Source organism: Silene latifolia, chromosome 7 (genome assembly GCF_048544455.1).
Source record: "Silene latifolia isolate original U9 population chromosome 7, ASM4854445v1, whole genome shotgun sequence".
NCBI lineage: Eukaryota > Viridiplantae > Streptophyta > Magnoliopsida > Caryophyllales > Caryophyllaceae > Silene > Silene latifolia.
Window position 1 is genome coordinate 117,238,226 of NC_133532.1, and position 21,130 is coordinate 117,259,355.

The 21,130-nt window shown below is 38.5% G+C and overlaps 2 protein-coding genes and 1 non-coding gene across 4 annotated transcripts; all 3 read right to left on the bottom strand.

Moving 5' to 3' along the window:
• Positions 1-1,344: 1,344 nt before the first annotated feature.
• On the bottom strand, positions 1,345-1,452 carry LOC141593829 (small nucleolar RNA R71). Its single transcript, XR_012521889.1, has one exon. It is a non-coding gene; the product is annotated as a small nucleolar RNA R71 (small nucleolar RNA).
• A 7,096-nt stretch (positions 1,453-8,548) lies between these two features.
• On the bottom strand, positions 8,549-20,523 carry LOC141592692 (uncharacterized). 2 transcript variants are annotated; one of them, XM_074413457.1, is made up of 3 exons: positions 20,304-20,523; positions 9,851-10,919; positions 8,549-9,761 (listed from the first exon to the last, which is right to left on the bottom strand). In XM_074413457.1, the coding sequence occupies exons 2-3, from the start codon at positions 10,910-10,912 to the stop codon at positions 8,961-8,963; spliced, it is 1,863 nt and encodes a 620-aa protein (XP_074269558.1). In that variant the 5' UTR covers positions 10,913-10,919; positions 20,304-20,523; the 3' UTR covers positions 8,549-8,960. The 2 variants fall into 2 exon arrangements, with proteins under 2 accessions (XP_074269558.1, XP_074269557.1); XM_074413456.1 differs by lacking the exons at positions 8,549-9,761; positions 9,851-10,919 and adding exons at positions 17,007-17,915; positions 18,005-19,076 and having other exon boundaries at positions 20,304-20,519.
• Positions 11,768-15,664, bottom strand: LOC141592694 (GPN-loop GTPase QQT2-like). Its single transcript, XM_074413458.1, has 6 exons — positions 15,505-15,664; positions 14,902-15,054; positions 14,553-14,779; positions 13,766-14,056; positions 12,504-12,709; positions 11,768-12,241 (listed from the first exon to the last, which is right to left on the bottom strand). The coding sequence occupies exons 2-6, from the start codon at positions 15,047-15,049 to the stop codon at positions 11,959-11,961; spliced, it is 1,155 nt and encodes a 384-aa protein (XP_074269559.1). The 5' UTR covers positions 15,050-15,054; positions 15,505-15,664; the 3' UTR covers positions 11,768-11,958.
• Positions 20,524-21,130: the final 607 nt, after the last annotated feature.

The window sequence follows — 21,130 nt, forward strand, 5'->3', positions numbered from 1 at the left end:
GTCCGCTAGGTCCATTCTATGGTCCTTATTAAACAATCGGAAAGTCACAAAAAGCATAGAACCGGGTTTCTTCGACCAATGAAACTCAAAAGAGCTCAAGAACTCAAGGGTGAGTTCGTGAAAGGTCTTATAATCCATTGTATAACAATGTTTCATACCAAGGTTCTTAAATAATGCCTTAACATTCTTATCAATTCCAATATTGGTCAAAGAAGCTTGGTTAATTTATTTAGTCGGTTTCATACCTTTGCTTCTTAGGATGACCCAATTTTCACATGATATTTACCTTTGCATATAAGACCCGACCCGGCTCCCCTAGACTCCCCTAAACTAAACAATTGACAATGCTATTTTTACCAAGTTTAACATGAACATATATTTACCTTTGGATGCGCGACCCGACTCCCCTAGACTCTCTTTTATCATATAGTTTACATCTTGATATTTGTTAGTCATCAATCCAAACAACAAACAAAACCAAACGAAATCGACCTTGATAAGAATCTTACCATAGCATTTCATAAACGCAATTCCCGTCTCCTTGTGTTCGACCCCTACGTACTACATTCATTTGTGTCTAGGGTATTTATTTTTGCATAGGTGTGAGATAGCCTATCAAATTTTGGCGCCGTTGCCGAGGAACACGGTTTTATTGCGTTTTGATTTGTCGATTTTTATCTTGTTTTCTTTTGTGTTAAGGAACACTTGTTCCTTATGACCGTTACTTATCATTTTCTAGAAATTGTTGTTTTATGCCCAGGTCATCTCGTAGTGGAGATTTGCTTTCGCCGGATTCCGAGCCCAAGAAAACCTTTAGGAGAAGACGACGTTTTTGGAAAGAAGTGAAAGAAGCCACTTCTCCCGTGCAAGTTAAAAGTGCTAGAAAGTCTTACTTAGACGATCTAGAAGCTCTTGAAGAAGAAGAGGTTTCAAGTTCATCATCTCCACCACCACCACCATCTTAACTAAAAAGATGGTAAAACTTTCCGATCACTCAAAGCCCACCGCGACCATGCTTCCGGCCGGTATCACAACTACTCAAATTACCGCGCCGGACTTCGAGATCAAACCGGCTTTCATTAGCCTTGTCGAGAGGAAGCAATTTGGGGGAAGTCCTTTGGAGGATCCAAATTTACATGTGCAAAATTTCTGCAACTATTGCTCCATGATTCGTCAAACGGGCGTCACTCAAGCCCAAATAAGGGAAATACTTTTCCCTTTCTCTTTGAAGGACAAGGCCAAGTTTTGGATCAATAGCCTTGATCGCACCGCTATGGGAATCACCAATTGGGAAACATTGGCTCTTGCGTTCTATCAAAAGTTTTTTCCACCGCAGAAAACTCAAACCTTGAGGAGTCAAATCATCGGATTCCGTCAACAAGCTCTTGAGAGCTTATATGAGGCTTAGAAGAGGTACAAAGAATTGCAAAGAAAATGGCCACATCATGGGTTGGACGATTGGTTCCTAGCTATAACATTCTACAATGGATGTTGTGCCGAGTCCCGAAGGATTCTTGATTCCGCCAATAATGAGCGATTTGATCAAATTGACTTCGATATTGCTCATGCCACGATCGAATCTATGGCGATCCATGACGCACAATATGTCAATTCCCGAAGTGTGCCACTCAAAGGTAAAGAAGAATCCTCCGACAACCCCGTCTTGCTAGCTCAACTTGCCTTACTCCAACAACAATTAGCGGAACGAGGTGCTAGAGATTCCCTTCAACAACTCAATGATGTGTCTTCTACGAGTCAAATCATTGTTTGTGACGGTTGCGGAGGTGCGGGTCATTACACCGCTCATTGCCAAACTACTATTGAGGAGGTAAATGTTTCAAGCTCTAAGACAAAGTTCTTATCCACCGGGTACATTTTCAAATACATATAACCCGAATTCAAGATTCCACCCGAATATGTCTTATAGAAGTAATAATGTGTTTAACCCTCAACCCCCACCACAACAAAATGCCTATGTACCTCACCAACAAAAGTATAATCCTCCACCGGGTTAACAAAACCAACAACGGCCACCTCAACAAAACTACCAACAAAATCAAGGTCCACCACAAAATGGCCAACAAAATAACCAAAGAAGAGGTAAACTTGAGGGATTGATAGTACAAATGCAAAGGGAATTGTTGGCTCAAATCCAAAAGAATGATCAAGCTCACAATGCCGCAATCAAGATGTTGGAGCAACAAGTGGCTCAACTAGCCGCTTCTAGCTCTCAAAGGAAAACCGGCCAACTACCACTTCAAGGTACGCAACCACACGAGACCGTTAATTCCATTTCCTTGAAAAGCGGTACAAGCTATGATGGGTCATCCATGACTTTGGATGACGAAGTGGTTGTTAAAAAGCCTAAGCCTGGGGAAATGACAAAAAGAAGGCTAGTGAAGAGCCTCTTATTAGGGATCGTGTACCATTTCCCCATCGGTTGTTGATGCTTAAGAAAAAGAGCAAGCTTGGTACCCAAGAAACTAATGAGGTGGTTGTTGACAAAGAAGCCTCTCCTAATGCTAAGGAGAGTAATGTCGATTCAAAGAAGGTCGATGTTCCTATTGAGGTTGAGAAAGAGAAAGAGAAAGATGTGGAGGATGCTCCTCCAAAGGAAGTTGTTCAAGTACCGTTTCCCCGTCATCTAGCAAAGCACAAGGAGGAAGGTAAGTTCGGTAAGTTTTTGGAAGTTGTTAAGAATTTGCAAGTCACCGTCCCATTTATTGAATTACTTACCAAAATCCCTTCCTACTCAAAGTTTATGAAGGAAATCCTCTCATAGAAGCGATCATTCAATGAGGTTGAGACCATTGCTTTCACCGAAGAGTGTAGTGCACTCTTACAAAACAAGTCTCCCCCGAAACTTAAGGACCCCGGTAGCTATTCTATTCCTTGCATTATATGCACATATACCATTGATAAGGCTCTTTGCGACCTAAGTGCTAGTGTAAGTGTCATGCCCTATTCCATTTGTGAAAAACTTAACATGGGTGCTCTAAAAATGCACAAGTATCACATTGCAAATGGCGGACCGTTCTTTAAAGCGACAGTTAGGTGTCTTAGAAGATGTGCCCGTCAAAGTTGGCAAGTTTTTCATACCCGTTGACTTCCTCATACTTGACATGGCCGAGGACTCACAAACCCCAATTATATTTGGTAGGCCATTTTTACACACCGCGGGTGCGCTAATTGATGTGAAAAATGGGAGGTTGACATTAGAAGTGGGTGATGACCGAGTTTCCTTTAGCAAAAACAACACCATTAGAAGTGGGTGATGACCGGGTTTCCCTTAGCAAAAACAACACCATTAGAAGCCCAATATTACAAGAGTCTTGTTATTTACTTAGCACTGTGGACTCTTTTAATGCCTCTACTACACTTGGACCCTTACTGATGGATCCGTTGGACAATATTGGTGTTGTTTGTTTTGTAGGTGACGATGCTAAGGGCACTATTTCTAAGAGCGCCAAAAAGAAAGGGAAATTTTATTTGAAACATATCAAATGGTTGCGGAATGCAAAGAGAGCTATGAAATGGAGCTTGGTTGGTGGAAAGCTCAATGATAAAACTTGATCAAATAGCTACTTACGTCGTGCGGGACGTTAAACCAGCGCTTCTTGAGAGGCAACCCAAACCTTTTATTTGTTTTATTTGTTTCTTGCTTTTAATTTTCCGCAATTTACTGTTTTTCGTAGATTAGAAATAAAATATTCGACTTGACGATGTTTGTTTTTGTGATTTATAGGTGAAAATGAAAAAAAAAAAAAAAAAGAGATTTAGAGGAGAAAATAGCAAGCTTCCCCATGCAAGAAAACCCGTTCGGGGATGTAGTTTTCGAAAAACGAGACGGAATTAATAGAATATGGAAGCAAAGGCAAAAAGGCAATGGACTGGTCAACCCCGATCGGGATTGCCAGCCCCGATCGGAGACGTGGTTTCGTAGTTGGCTGGCTTTTCTTTAGCACGGGTAAAAAAAAAAGATCATTTGTTCATTCATTCAAGCAACCCGACGGTACTTAGTCTCCTCTTTCTCTCTATCATATTTCTTCACTCAAAATCACAAGGAAACTTCAATTTCTTCATCATTTTGCAAGATTCAATCATCCATTCACATCATCAAGTAAGTTTCTCTTCCTTTTCTCTTTAATTTCATCCATTTCAATCAATTTCATCAAGTTTATCAAACCCTAACTCAAATTGGGGGAAATTGATTTTGTGCTTATTTGTGCTAGAAATTGATTATATAATGCCTCTATTCATGTTTATAGTATGAATTAGTTCACTAATTCGTTCTATTATGTCTATTTGGATGAATTTTGGTTTGCCTTAAGATGAATTTTTGTCTTAAATTTCAGAAAAATGGCACCAAGAAAACCTCCTACCCAAGGTGCTTCTAAAAGGAGAAGAGGTGATGCGGAATCCTCCCGGGCAGCGGAGGATGTGCAAATGGAAGAGGTCCCGGAATGGCAAGATTCGGATTTTCCCGGAATAATTTTCAATTCTCAAAAGCAATATGACAATTGGGTCATCCTAAGAAGCAAAGGTATGAAACCGACTAAATTCATCCTAAGAATGTTAAGGCATTATTTAAGAACCTTGGTATCAAACATTGTTATACAATGGATTATAAGACCTTTCCCGAACTCACCCTTGAGTTCTTGAGCTCTTTTGAGTTTCGTTGGTCGAAGAAACCCAGTTTTGTACTTTTTGTGACTTTCCGATTGTTTAATGAGGACCATAGAATAGACCTAGCGGACTTCGCTAAGATCTTCCAATTGCCCCATAAAGACTTACCTACCGAATCACCAGACTCTTATGACCCCGTTTTGACATGGAATGCCATTTCTCACTTCTCTTTTCAAAGTTGGGACCATTAGCATCACCAATACATACACTACCCCGACATTCGGGTTTCGCAAAGGTTTATGGGATGTACCTTTTTTGGGAGAAATGAGCCTCACTCGGTGAGGAAGGTTGAGGTGGAGATTTTGGGTGCATTCCTTAATGTTAATGGTGAAGATAATTGAGGGATTAACATTCCCTACCACTTTGCGGTCCACTTGACCAAACAATGTAACCCAAAGAATAGTTGTATTGTCTTAGGAGGTTTGTTTACAAAGATTGCTCACCACTTGTGTAGATTCAACCAAGAAAACACCAACTTAAGACCATTGCTTATGTCTAGGGAAAAAAAAGGGTTGGGCTAGATTATGAATAATTCCTTTCTTGCAATTGGTTTAGGGATGCTCACCCTAACATGGTTTGGAAAATCGGTCGGCAAGACTCAATTAGTCTACCCGAAGAGAAGAAATAAATTAAGGCCATAGTTCACACTAAGCCCTATCATGGGAGTGCCCCTTTTACTAGACTTACTTACCACTTGCCTCTTCGAGGGGAGACACGTACCACCATTGAGCGACGTGAGGGAGGTCAACCCTCTCAAGCACGTCATTCACCCTCTAGTTTAGAAATAATGGATATGATGCGAGACTTAAGTTTAAGTGTTAATACAATTCGTGATGACCAAAGGCTTGCATTGCATCCCATATATGATCATTTTGCTAGACAAGGAGTAATCCAACCCGCGAGGCCACACCCTTCATTTTATACTTATCCCCGGGTGGATTTCCTCCTCCTTCTCCCCCTCTTAACAATGATGCAGGTACATTTACTACATATGCTCCCGGTTCGGGTTCGGATAATGGAGTTGAGGCATTACATGGAGGATATGGAGGGTATGGTGGGTATGGTGGTTATAGTAGCTATGGTGATGGTTTTGGTAGTGGCCAAAACATTGGTGAGTATGTCACTACTCTCCAAGAGGATGATTCTAGTGGAAGTGGTCAACAAGGTGAAGCATCCGGAAGTGGGAGTGGTAAGAAGAAGAAATGAAGGAAGGGGTTAACTTTTGGCCATTTTCTTAGATAAATGATGAAGAAATCCCCCGTATACATACTAGCTTGGGGGAGGCTAGCAAGTCTTCTAAGTTTTATTTGTTTTGCATTTTAGTTTATGTCTTGCAACCCATTAAATATGACCTCTAGTTTCTTGTTTATGTATTTTGAGCTATTTTTATGGTTTAGTTGGGTAATTTAATTGTTGGCACATTGATGACAATGTTGTGTTTAGTTTGGGGGAGATTGCATCATATAGTGTAGTTTGCATGTAGTGTAGAAAATTTGAAAATTTTTGAGAGAAATTTAATTATGCTTTTTGCTTGCTTGTAGCCTACTTTCCCTTTTTGCTTATCCTAATGATAGCTTTTAACTAATGATTTACTCTTTTATGATGGGATAATTGCTACACAGGGACGTCTTGACATAGTAGGTGGGAGATGGAAAATGAACCGAATAGGCTTGATCTTGACTATAGGCGAGCTACAAAATTGGTAAGGTAGAACCTCTTTAGACCGATGCATCCATATCCGGTCTCTCTTAGGTAAGTGTTGTCTCCTTATGATGTGTGTTTCATCAAAACGCACAAGTATGGTCTTTATTTCATCTCTTTATAAGCATGCATTCATTTGTTATAGCATTTTGAAGCCATTCACATGATTATTTTTGCCTTTTTGACCCTTTCACAAACATTTTTCATTAGCTACATTATAATTTGCCTACCTTGTTGAGCTAGTAGCTTTGTTTGGTTTTGTTTGGGTGCTCATTTGGGATTTGATTCAAAGTTTGAATATCATGTGAGCTTGGTCTTAATGCTCAATCAAGCAAGAAAAAAAAAAGGAAAAATGAAAGAAAAAAGAATGATGAATTGAAATGAAAAAAATTGAGGAAAAAAAAAAGATAAGAAAAATGAAAAAAAAAACATGAAATGAAAAAAGAAGTATGATTTGAATTGAAAGAAGAAGAAGAGGTTGGTGTAAGAAAACTCTCATGTCTTATTCATATATTTTGGAGAGAATTCTTATGATTTGTATCGGAATTATTGGGTTAGTTTCGAGATTGAGCATCCTTTCACTTGGTTTTTGCTAGCTTGACTTAGCTCCACAAACCATAATTCATATTTTCCCCTTTCTTACCAATTACATATTGCCTTCTTCTACCCATATGGCTTCTTTTTCATGTTTGCATTTGAACGTTTTGACTTGTGGTTTTGAAATGATTATCATATTAGATTACAGACACATTTTCATGAGTCGAGGATAGGTGAGTATTTTCACACAAAATGTCATTTCACATACAAATGAGTTTAAGTGCATCGTGAGAGTCCATTAGTCAAAAGATCATGCAAGAGCTTAAAGATTCGTTCAAAGTCTTCCATGTTACGCCGTCATGTAAATCTTATCCATGTTTTGCATTATTCCTTATGCCCATGTTGTTTCGGGTTTTGAATCATTTCAATTGAAATGATAAGCATAATTAGTTTAGTTTACAATTACATTATGCTAGAGTAGTATATCTTGTCTAGGGAATGAAGAGAGTCATACATAAAAAGTATTTGTAACAATAAACTAGTACTCCCTCCTATTCTTAATAACCCTCCCATTTCATGGAGGGCACGGAAATTAAGGGAGGGGAGTATTATATGGTAAAGTATTGTAGTGGGGTAGGGGATTGGAGAGAGGGAAGGAATTGTGTGATTAAAATAAGTATTGTTGTGAGATAAGGTGATTAAAATAAGTATTATTGTGGGATAAGATGATTAAAATAAGATAAAGTATGAGTATTGTGGGGTATTGTTGTGGGGTGAGGTGATTAAAATAAGTATAAAAGTTTACCAAATAAAAAAATAGAGAGAGTATTGTGAATAGACAAAAAAAGGAAATAGGGAGAGTTATTTAGAATAGGAGGGAGTATGTTATAATATTGTCTAACCGTTTCTATCACATGTTTGCACCACCACGTTTAATTTTTGTTTAAAGGCCTTATTCATTGATTAAGTTTGTTAATTCGTTGTATAAGTCGAGAGGCACGGAATCGGATTAGACTAAGCATGTGTAGTAGGACGACCTAGTCATAAACGAGAGTTTCTCTAGGACTCGGTCTATGGTTGACACTAATATCAAGAGGTGGATGTCTCTAAGCCTAAACCATTAACGATTCATCAACTCCTATGTTTAATTTAAGCATTTACATAATTTGCATGTGTGACCCGACCTCCCTAGACTATTTCTTTATCATTATTGTTTTCTTCTATCAACCAAACAAACCAATCATACGATAATCGACCTTGATAAATTTCATTCCAGAACAACTAATTAACAACTATCATATTGTTAGAAAACACAAAAGTAAAGGTGCCTAGGGAATTACAAAAGGCTTGTCTTTATCTATGCAATTGAGTTTTATTTGACTCGTCACAAGGTTGTGATGGATATTGCCTATCACATATGAGAATTTGTGATATGGAGTAGAGAGAGTTTCAAGTTAGGGTTAACGTTTATATGGTTTTGGGTTATGTCGGATCGAGTCAAGTTTGGGAGATCTAAATGAAATGAGGATGGCCCAAAAGATGACTAGTTCTCGAGTAGGCCTCCTGAGAGACGGCATGTCAATAAATTTATGACTAAAGGTAATAAAATATGTACAAATCATGATTAAAGATAAAATGGATACATTTATTATGTAAATAGGTACGAAATTACTATATCACGATTAATAACAAAAGGGTCAAGAAATACAAATAAAAGGGTACGGAAGACTGGTTTCTCAATAACTTATTAAAAAACCGTTTCTTCTAAGTTTTTGTGTTATCTTTAATGGTAAATGGTCATTGTTTGATTATGAAATCTTCCGGTAGCTGAAAACACAAAGTTGCTGATATCGATTCAAAACAGAAATAACAATTACTGATAGGATGTAAACTCAAGATGAGATGATATAAAAGTGAGAGAACATTTTTACCTCAGCCAAGTAGAGAGCAGCACAAGATGAAAAAAGATCCATTGTGAGTTTGGATCGATGAACCCAGAAGTAGGCTAATTTTATGATTGATTTAATCAACTAGATTTATAACTCACGCCACCTCCATTCAACGGAAACCCCGATAGAAAAGCTACCTCCCTCGAGGTAGTAAGATGAATCATCTCCCCAAGGTTCGAACCATAATATTTCATCAACAGAGTCTCTCCCAAATTTCAGCTGCACTTGAATCGCCAATGACGACTTCATTGGCACAGGAACCACAGTTCTAGACAGCTCTACCTCAGTATTATCTCCGTTTGGGATAAAACACTTGTCTTCTGACCTCTTAAATAAAACAGTCTGGTTATATTCTCTAACGTCATCCGTCTCATAACTGTACTTGTCATACAAAGCTACAATTTTCCCGTGGAGACCATCCCGAAATACACGCGTACCCTTGGAAAAGAACTTGACTTTCACCACAGACTTAACGGCGTAGGGCATAACCATGTAATTCAACGCAGCAAAGCCATTCTCTTGCGCACCTTTAACAATTGAACATAACCATTTATCATGCCATGACTTGTGATGCTCTTTTACGCCATAGCTGGATTCTGCACAGCCTTTAATATGTATTCGACCCTTCACATCCACTAGCTCCATAAAGATACAAAAGTGTTCCTCTGGAGGCATAGTGCGCGAGGGGCCATTTAAAAGTATCGTATTACAACCGGACGGCAACCTGTAAGGATCCTCCTCTGTCGCCTCGAACACTGTACAACTATAGCCGACATTATAAAATACGATTTTCCCATACAGACTTAATTCCTCCTCACAATTCTGACGGCCGATGAAAACAGAAAAGATCTCCACCAACGGGTGCGTAGCTATGACCATTCCGTTTCCCTGAAAAGAAAGGGAAATTGTCAGTTACTTGTAATCTGTAAAGCAACCCTAATTTTAAACTAATCCAATCAAACCAAAAACAAACTTACCAATTTCGCAAAACCATCACCAGGCTCCGAACTTGTGTCATAGAATGATTCATCTAACATAAATGGTTCCTTCCATCTTACCTCCACCAACATTTTATAACTCCGACAGCTTTCCCCCAGAACACAAGTACTGCTTTCGTAATTGTCGGTCTCCACAGTAGTTTCCCCAACGAAAATTGCTTCATCAGTATCGGGATCTCTTAAATTGAATTTTATTACGAGAGATGAATACGCTGGTACTGCAACAAACTGTCTGGAGAGCTTAATTGGTGATCCAAATTCCACAACTTGAGATTCACTTGCTTGCGTTTCAAAAACTTTGGTAGACCGAATCTGACTGGCAGACTTGCGACTGCAGTAAGCGTTGCTATGGCAGGCTAAAATGCTCCCACAGACATCTACGCTTTCTTCATCAGAATCAGACCCGTCGTTACTGTCATCTTCAACGTATTTCTGTAGCCTCAAGTCTAAGGAAGCAGCAACTCCAAACCTTAACGCAGTGTAATCAACATAAACACTGCCAACACCTTCTTGGTGAATAGTCAGCACGAGATTCTGTTCAAACTCAGCAGTTGTAGCATTTTCTAAACAGGCGCGCCCTGCGATGATGGCAGCATCAGTAGCTGTGTCCCTGATATCAAAGATTATGATAGGTTGTTCCATCGCGAAGACATTGTTAGTCCTATTCAGTGTCAAATTAGGGTAATCAAAAGAGATGACGTCTGGGTTTTCATCTGTACGACCTCTGTTGTAGAGGAGACATTGTATATTAGTTTTCGAATCCACCACAGTTATAGTCCCATAAACTTGACATTTGTCTTCATGGTCGTCTACAAAGGAGTTTTTTAAGACGCGGATAGAGTAAACTTCAATCATGGGTTCAGTCCTAACAGATGCACAAGGCGAATTAAAAAAAGTATCAAGAAAACTATCGCCACTCGAATTTCTTCCACTTATAGTCCCATAAACTTGACATTTCTCTTTTGTGGACCTGTCGGACTTCTGAGGAGAATCAGTCCTGATTTCTATATCATTGAAACTAGCTATCAAAGATGATGCCATATCGCGCCTAGAGATGGCAATCCGGGCCGGGCTAAGGCGGGCGGCACGGGCACGGCACGAGTTCGGCACGGGCACGACACGGCACAGATGAATAATACTGATGGCACGGGCACGGCACGAACGGGTTTGAGGCGGGCCGCGGCTGCATTTTTTGGAAATTCCCGTGCCTAGGCACGGCACGGCCCAAGCACAGAGGGTCCGGCACGAACCAGGCACGGCGGGCCTGGCACGGTACGGCCCGAGATTTGGCCCGTTTCTTAATTATTTAATTAAATTTCATTTTTTAATATCGTTTTTTAATTATTTAATTAAATCTAGTTAATACTGGAATTCGATGGGATTGAAAGAACCCAAGAACAACGCTTGGAACAAGTTCCCTCTAAAAAACTTCTTCGAAGAAAATTCAATTCCCGAAGATGGTGAACAGAGGCGAGATGAAAAGGGGGAGTGGAGTGGAGACGATGAGTCGATGAATAAGATCATGGAAGAGTAGTTTTATTTTTTAAATATGCAATCGAGTCATTATATGTTTGCACTTGAACATTGTGAAATAGACTTAAAATCTCATCTCTATGTCGGATTCTATTTAGTACTCACTCAGTACCTAATTATGGAGCTCATTATGATAATAATTTTTTGGGTACCTGATTAGGTGGACTCGGTACAGGGTCTTTGAATAACCAAGCATCCAACATTCGGTCAATCCCCATCTCTAACATCGTATCGCGATGTAAATTATACCGTACATCTGAATCTACACAACTTCATAATCAAAGTGACTTTACCAACTTTTCCTCTGCCATGATGTTAAGTTTCCATTCTAGCCACAAGAGAGATCCACAAACAATAGAAATGTGCATATGTAGTATGTACAACACTAAGCAATTTCCTTCCACATTCTACTCAAACCAGTAGTCAAGTACTGTATAAGCAAGCAATAAGGCAAGCCAACACCCAAAAAGGAGGTTACCGAATCCCTCCAGTCAATATTCCATAACTACAAAGTTCCCAAATTCGGAGATATGATATTTCCGGGTAGTTTTATGTTAAAAAGAAGAAAACCTATTAAATACTTGATCTTCATCATCGATCATATCTTCCTCTTCTTCACTAGACTGTTCATAATCGTCTTCTTCCTCGTCCTCTTCCTCTTCTTCCTCGAGTTCCTCCATGGTCTTGCTGCCAGCTCCCTTATCCTTTAAACCAGTGCTTAATACCACGGTTTCACCTAGGGATTTCTCCATATCTTTCCTCAGCTTCTCCATGTTTTCACGCCGACGGTCTTCTTCCAAACGCTCCTTCTCTGCACGTCTTTTGTCAAGATCCGCTCTGCATAAATATCATACCGTAAGATATCATATTGAATTGTCCGATACAAGACTTGCTAATAGCACTCTACTAATATGAGATTGGCCTACACTGTAAGACGAATCGATTAACCAGACAACTAAATGAGGAATAAGGAAGTATTTCTGTATCACGTATGAGAGTGTTAGACCATCTCATACCACACTCCATGTATAACTAACAATAATAATTTTAAATGCTTTTGTTTGGGTGGGAGAACCATGAAAAATGTCTAGATAATTACTTGTAAGTTTCCATGTATTCCTTAGCACTGTCTTCAACAACTTTGAAGAATTCATTCATCCCTGCACCAGTAAGCGCTGAAACTCCGACTGATTTTAGGTTTTTGTAAAATTCATCAAGAACAAGAGATAGGCTTCGAGTCAAAGTGGAAGTGTAAGATTGATCCGAGTCAAGCGCTGCATGGAACACCTCAAAATCTTCCATCCACTGCACAGGGGGAGGTTGAAAATTATCAGCACTATACAAACAACTAAAAAATGGGCATAACATGGCCGCATAGCACATATGCTAGCCCGAAATCCTGTTATAACAAAGTCATCCTTAAACCTATAAGAACATCAAGTCTCAGATGCGCCTCTATATCTCACTACAGTTCTAAAAACTACCTCGTCGACTACAACTTGGTACACTTCCTCTCCTCGATGCTTACACCTCCAAAGACACAAACTACTTCCCAAGTAAAGAGTCTAATCGAACAATCAAGCCACTAGTCTTTCCCATGACATGATCTAAGCATTATCTCAGGAATCTTCCCCGTGAGATGATCTCTGGCTCTCTGCATCCTCGCTGAGGATTTACCTAACACCGACAACGGGTGAGGACGAATAAGAGCCTAACAGCAACTCAAACTTCACAATAATAATTTACAAATATAATTAGTGCTCCAAACGTGCTCTGAAGCCATACAGCCAGAGAAAGAGAAACAAAGTATAATGCCCTAGTTAGATTCAGATTCACTAGTGTACCAAATACTTCAAGCAAATAATTATAATTTATAAACCATCCAAATATTCCAAATATTGACTATAACTGTGAATATCTTTTAGCATTACTTATTGAAGTGGTAGACCAAAGATTCAAACATAACTTCAAAAGCACGAGTCTCCCTTAGCCAGATTGAAGTAGATAACTTCAAAGTGCATAAAAGCACGCAGGTCCAAAATTCTAAATAGCCAGACAGTAGACCCCCAGTTACCACCAAGGCACGCAGGTCCATAAATTTCATTTTTTTTTTTTTTACCATAACACCAAGTTCTTTATAACAGTTTGCATAATACAGCAGAAGACATAGACTCTATCAAGTTGCATGTAGCATTAAGAAGGGCAAAGTTTGAGACAGAAAACTCATATGCTACAAGTCTACACCGCCACCAACAAAGCATTAGTCTAATAATTTTTCGGATTTGGGTTCAGTGAACAAGATACTCTTACACTAGATGAAGTGAAATTAACTAATTAGGTCTTCATACTTAATAAACTAACCTCTAAAGCAAACTGATGCTGAGCCACATCTGTCTTGTTGAAAGCTAGTACAAGAGGTAGTCGTGTCTTGTACAGAATACTGCAAGCATATAACATATTGCTCATGAAAGTAGCTGGGCTTTCGGAACGAGGAGTATCAACCACATATGTGATCACCGTTGGAAATGTAGACGCAAAGGCTTCAGTAATTATTGATCCAGAGGCAGACCAAGTAAATATCTCAATCTGCCCAGGTGTGTCCACGAGTACATAATCTAGTTGATCAGCCCTTCGCTCAACAACAGATACAACCTACAATCATTCATTATATTAGGTTGCCACAAGACATATATCACACATTAAAAACTAAAAGTGAAAAAGAGTGAGGCAAGAAAATAGGACATCCAGAAGTCCTGAGCGAATGAGAGATTAAGATTGATACTTTACAAGAAAACAAGATTTGAAGACATCCAATAAAAAAATACATGAATGAGATACATAAGAAGCCATTAACACAGACAATCAGAATGCATCATAATACATCGGAATATGAGTCACAAATCACAAGCTACGTATTATTGAACATCCAGATAAAACATGTGTATTAGATTAAGTTAAACCCAACTCGGAACAAGATGTCATTTAAAAAGGATGAGATACAACTAGAGACATCAGTGAAGTCCATGATTAACTCAACAGGCTCACTCCCATAGCAGAACAATCTCACAAGCGCAATTCTTTAACACCACATGAAATCTTCAAACCAAAAATGAAGTAAATGCTAGAATAAAAATATGTCAAGCTTTACCTCATCAAACTTTGTAGCAAACAAATTCAGCGATGTTAATATTCCTCCATTAGGACCTAAGTTGAATTGCTTCATAACTTCCTTGTACGCGACTGTGTCCCTAATATCAATATTTGCACCAAATGGTAGCGTCGTGACAGCTGGGTCAAGATTGATCACATAACCCCGAAGATTTGAAGCTTGTGAATGGCAAACCAGACGATTCATGAATGAAGTCTTTCCACTTCCTAACCACAATACGCTTTTATCAATATTTTCCACAAAATAAATGAGCATATCCAAACAACACTCAAGAGTCAAGACCAAAATACTATACAAAATGACATAACTAAAGGTCCACTAGACGCACCTGCCATTCCAACAACAATAATAATGACAGGCTTCTTCTTGAAGCCTGAAGACGGTTCCTCAATCTGCAAGTTCTCCATTGACTGCATAATCTCATCTTTTTCATTTGCATTAACGGCTGGCTCGTGCATCTCGGAATCAACCTCCATTTTAACTAACAATAGTTCAACAATTAAAAATTAACAAAAACCCCAATAACAATACCATTTCAGACCATCCTTCTCTAACTTTTGTGTTCCGAAACCCATAAGCTACCGATATAATAAATTTACTATCCTAATCAAACAATGTGAAAAACACCATCTTTACACAGAGGCTACAAAATTAATCAAAACCATTAAAGCAACAATTTTTATGCATAAAATCAGAAAACCAACAGTTACCCATTAGACGAATTAGTATTAATTAAGTAAAAATCAACTAAACAGACGAAACAAACATAAAGTTGTTAAAATTGTAACCTAAATCATTAATAAAAGGAAACCCTAATGAAAGGGGTTAAAAAACAATCACGAAATGGAATAATTGGTAGCATATGTAGATTAAATCAAATTAAAATTGGGGAACAGAGGTGCGAGGAGTAATAGTAGAGGAATTTACTGACCTATGTCAAGGGATCACAACAATGGCGCGCGTAAGAGAAAGAGAGGGGAGTGTGTTAACTTGGAGGGGTGAGGGAGTGTAGATTCGCGCCTGCTTGACATGTACAAGGCAAAAAGGAAGCAGATAAATTTTTCAGAACTTGAAACAGCAATAAGGTATAGTTGGATTATAGAAATTCCTACCTATTGAATTGGCTGCACTAATCATAATTTGTGTTCTAATAGGTCTTGCTTAAGACGGTCTTAAATTAAGGTCGAGAATATAAAAAAACAAAACAAAAATACAAACATTAAACAAAAAATAATTGAACAACTAGAAATACGAAAAAGAGAGACGACGATATTACCTTGATAAAAAGACGACAAAACTGAGAAACTAGGGTTGATTAGAGTTGATTTGATGAATTGGGATTTACTGGGTTGTTTGGAAATTAGGGTTGATTTGATGAATTGCCGAATTGGGTCAATTTGTTGTTTATGTGTGTGATTCTCACCTGAGAGGTTTAAGTAGTTTTCGGTTTCTCCTTTTCTTTTTCTTTTTCTTTTTCTTTTATCACAAAAATTAGTTTGCCTAATCCAATTTTTGGCACAATTTCTTGTTTCAGACGGACACTTTTGGTCTTATTTGTCAGACGCATAAAATGTTGCCATTTTTTAAGAAAATGTAACCAATTAATTCACAAAATGTTTTGACTAGAGGTGTCATTTTTTACCCTGAAAATGATGTGAACAATAATGGTAACATGTTATCAGAAAATAACAACATTTTATTATAAAATGATGACATGTTACCTGTCTTATTTCAGACCAAAAGCAATGGTCTTAAGAAAAACGGACTGAATTTTTGGTATCTTTCAATTTTCAAACTGCCTTAAATCGGACGCAAATTAGCATCTTTTTTGAATTTCAAATTTGTTGCAAAAATTAAAACTTTCTAATTTTCATAATTTATTTTGCTTTTTACCTTAAAAGAAAAAAAATCTAAATTTATCTCTCTAAATTTCTAAAAATATTAATTCTCTCAAACTTATCATATCATATTATATATTAAATTTCTAAGTAACCGCTGACCTGGCATGCTATTATTTCAATTGTGATTACATCATTACATGGCATCCACTCACATTCTTAATGAGTATATATTTAGGGGGTGTTTGGTTGGGAGTGTTGGAATGGAATGGAATGGATTTGAGTGATTCTAGTATTTGGTTGGAGCATTTTGGAATGGAGTTAGAATCCTGATGAATTCTAATTCCACCCCAACCCCTTGAAATCTCATACTCACCTTCTCACTCAGGTTTCTAACTTCATTCTCCCTCCACACAATTTTAGAGTGAACCAAACAATAAATAATAGGTATGGGGTTCTAAATGCTCCAACCAAACACTAGAATCACTCATAACTTCATTTAACTCATAACTCTACCCATAAAAGGGTACGGAAGACTGGTCTCTCAATAACTTATTGAAAGACTGTCTCTTCTAAGTTTTAGTGTTATCTTTAATGGTAAATGGTCATTGTTTGATTATGAAATCTTCCAGCAGCTGAAAACACAAAGTTGCTGATATCGATTCAAAACGGAAATAGAGAGCAGCACAAGATTTATCAAGATTTATAACTCACGCCACCTCCATTCAACAGAAACCCCGATAGAAAAGCCACCTCCCTCGAGGTAGTAAGATGAATCATCTCCCCAAGGTTCGAACCATAATATTTCATCAACAGAGTCTCTCCCAAATTTCAGCTGCACTTGAATCACCAATGACGACTTCATTGGCACAGGAACCACGGATCTAGTCAGCTCTACCTCAGTATCATCTCCGTTTGGGATAAAACACTTGTCTTCTGACCTCTTAAATAAAACAGACTGGTGATATTCTCTATCGTCATCCGTCTCATAACTGTACTTGTCATACAAAGCTACAATTTTCCCGTGGAGACCATCCCGAAATACACGCATACTCTTGGAAAAGAACTTGACTTTCACCACAGACTTAACGGCGTAGGGCATAACCATGTAATTCAACGCAGCAAAGCCATTCTCTTGCGCGCCTTTAACAATTGAACATAACCATTTATCGTGCCATGACTTGTGATGCTCTTTTACGCCATAGCTGGATTCTGCACAGCCTTTAATATGTATTCGACCCTTCACATCCACTAGCTCCATAAAGATACAAAAGTGTTCCTCTGGAGGCATAGTGCGCGAGGGGCCATTTAAAAGTATCGTATTACAACCGGATGGCAACCTGTAAGGATCCTCCTCTTTCGCCTCAAACACAGTACAACTATAGCCGACATTATAAAATACGATTTTCCCATACAGAATTAATTCCTCCTCACAATTCTGACGGCCGATGAAAACAGAGAAGATCTCCACCAACGGGTGCGTAGCTATGACCATTCCGTTTCCCTGAAAAGAAAGGGAAATTGTCAGTTACTTGTAATCTGTAAAGCAACCCTAATTTTAAACTAATCCAATCAAACCAAAAACAAACTTACCAATTTTGCAAAACCATCACCAGGTTCCGAACTTGTGTCATAGGATGGTTCATCTAACATAAATGGTTCCTTCCATCTTACCTCCACAGACATTTTATAACTCCGACAGCTTTCCCCTAAAACATAAGTACTGCTTTCGTAATTGTCGGTCTCCACAGTGGTTTCCCCAACGAAAATTGCTTCATCAGTATCGGGATCTCTTAAATTAAATTTTATTATGAGAGATGAATACGCTGGTACTGCAACAAACTTTCTGGAGAGGTTAATTGGTGATCCAAATTCCACAACTTGAGATTCACTTGCTTGCGTTTCAAAAACTTTGGTAGAGAGAATCTGACTGGCAGACTTGCGACTGCAGTAAGCATTGCTACGGCAGCCTAAAATGCTCCCACAGACATCTACGCTTTCTTCATCGGAATCAGACCCGTCATTGCTGTCACCTTCAACGTATTTCTGTAGCCTCAAGTCCAAGGAAGCAGCAACTCCAAACCTTAACGCAGTGTAGTCAACATAAACATTGCCAACACCTTCTTGGTGAATAGTCAGCACGAGATTCTTTTCAAACTCAGCAGTTGTAGCATTTTCTAAACAGGCGCGCCCTACGATGATGGCAGCATCAGTTGCTTTGTCCCTGATATCAAAGCTTATGATAGGTCGTTCCATCGCAAAGACATTGTCAGGCCCATTCAGTGTCAAATTACCGTGATTAAAAGAGATGACGTCTAGATGTTCATCTCCACGACCTCTATTGTAGAGGAGACACGATCTATCAGTTTTCGAATCCACCACACTTATAGTCCCATAAACTTGACATTTCTCTTCATGGTCGTCTACAAAGGAGTTTTTTAAGACGCGGATAGAGTAAACTTCAATCATGGGTTCAGTCCTAACAGATGCACAAGGCGAATTAAAAAAAGTATCAAGAAAACTATCGCCACACGAATTTCCTCCACTTATAATAGTCCCATAAACTTGACATTTCTCTTCTGTGGACCTGTCGGACTTCTGAGGAGAATCAGTCCTGATTTCTATATCATTGAAACTAGCTATCATAGATGATGCCATATCGCGCCTGCTTGACATGTACAAGGCGAAAACAAGGAAGCGGATAAATTTTTCAAAATTTGTAACAGCAATAAGGTATTATTACTAATCACGAAACTGAAACCCATCCTCAAATTCGACAATGGATTACTTTTTTTTAATTAATAAAATAAAATTAATCAGCTATCAATTTAAAATCGATAAGCAATACACATCCCTTACAATTTTATTACGGGCGTGTGTTTTTTCACATACGAAGTTTACTCTTTCACATACGGTTTTAACGGATTTACCCTTGTCATTTTTTTCATGTCCCTCACTCAAAACCCGATACAACTCACTCACTCACCCATCCACCAACAACCACTCGCCCCTCCCTCCCCAGCCACGCCCTACCCCAGGCCACCCACCGGCATAATTGGTACCTGTACTCATCTCCCTCACAAGGGGCTGTACGGTGGTGGATTTGCATGGCAGTCCGTTGTTTAAAGTATTTGTGTGCAGCAGCAATGATTGGTTTGGTGCCCTGGCATATGTTCTTATTGCAATCATCTATTCTTTGCGTGCCTATATGCTGATATCCGGCCAATGTTTATATCCAACCATTATCCAACTACTACGCCACCCACCGCATGACCCCAATAACAATTAGTATCTCTTAGGGTGTGTTTGGATTGAAAGATTTGGAGGGAAAAGAAAGGGAGGGAGAGTAGGGGATTTAAAATCCCTTGTTTGGATAGTAAATGAGGGTGGAGGGAAATGGAGGGGGAGTGATTTGGAAGGATTCAATTTTTCTCCTCCAAGCCTAATCAAATCTCTTCACAATAGGCAAGATTTGGAGAGAAATTGTATCCAAACACCCACTCCCCATTCCCTCTCCCCTTCCCTTCTCTCACTTTCCCTTCCCTCATACCCCCTCCCCTCTCTTTCCCTCCACTTTTGATATCCAAACACACCCTAAGAGTTAAGACGGTCTTAAATTAAGGTCGAGAAAACAAAATACAAACGAAAATCAAACATCAGACTAAAAGACGACGACTGACACCCCACCCTCAAATTCGACATTTAATCAAACTAAAATAAAATTAATCAACTATCAATAAACAATACGCTAAAAAGTGGTAAAATTTAGTATACACATACTTAAAATTATATTAATTCCTCTAACGAACATATAAAAAGCAAACAAAATACAAACATCAAACAAAAATAATTAAACAAGTACAAATACGAAAAACAGAGACGACGATATTACCTTGATAAAAAGGACGAAACTGAGAAAGTAGGGTTGATTGGAGAGGGGGGATTTACTGGGTTGTTTGGAAATTAGGGTTGTTGATTTGATGAATTGGGTTAATTTGTTGTTTTGGGTTTGGGATTGGGGGACTTCAAAATATTCACCTCAGAGGTGCGTTTAAGTAGTTTTCTTTTTCTTTTTTTTCTCGCAGTAGTTTGCCTAATCCAGTTTTTGGTATCTTTCAAACTGCCTTAAATCGGATGCAAATTAGCTTCTTTTTTAATTTCAAATTGTTGCAAAAATTAAAATATTTAATTTTCAAACGTAATTTAATTTCGTATTATATACTCCCTCTAATTCACAATAAACCTCCCTATTTCCTTTTTCGGTTATTCACAATAACCTCCCTATATCCTTTTTTGGTAAGTGTTTATGTGATCCAAATTTAATTGTATGGTGGAGTAGTGTATTTGTGTGGTCCAAATTTAATTATATGGTGGGGTTGTGTGTTTCCTTAATTTTTGTGCCAAAATGAAATAGGAGGTTTATTGTGAATTGGAGGGAGTATTTTACTCATTTCAGTATTTTTAACTTGGTTTTTTTCATTCACATACCCTTAAAGATAAAAAAAATTAATTCCGTGTCTCTAAATTTCTAACAATATTAATTCTCTCAAACTAATATCAAGTTTCTACAAAAGGTCGCTGGTATGAGTGGTAAGGGGCTAAGGGCTACCATCTCTTAAACAAGTGGTCAGGTTCGATTCCTGACTATTGGTTGTGAGGGGTCAACCCATTAAATTGACTTCAATACCCCGTGGGGTTCGAATTCCGACTCTTGGAAGG

Excerpts from the sequence above, each read along its gene's own strand:
- LOC141592694 (XM_074413458.1), bottom strand. The coding sequence starts at position 15,049 with ATGGAGGTTGATTCCGAGATGCACGAGCCAGCCGTTAATGCAAATGAA. Across the intron at positions 14,780-14,901 it reads TATTGTTGTTGGAATGGCAG|GAAGTGGAAAGACTTCATTC; the intron begins GTGCGTCTAGTG and ends TATTGTGGTTAG. Across the intron at positions 12,710-13,765 it reads AGCATCAGTTTGCTTTAGAG|TGGATGGAAGATTTTGAGGT; the intron begins GTTAGTTTATTA and ends CCCCCTGTGCAG.
- LOC141592692 (XM_074413456.1), bottom strand. The coding sequence starts at position 19,069 with ATGGCATCATCTATGATAGCTAGTTTCAATGATATAGAAATCAGGACT. Across the intron at positions 17,916-18,004 it reads GTGATGGTTTTGCAAAATTG|GGAAACGGAATGGTCATAGC; the intron begins GTAAGTTTGTTT and ends CTTTCTTTTCAG.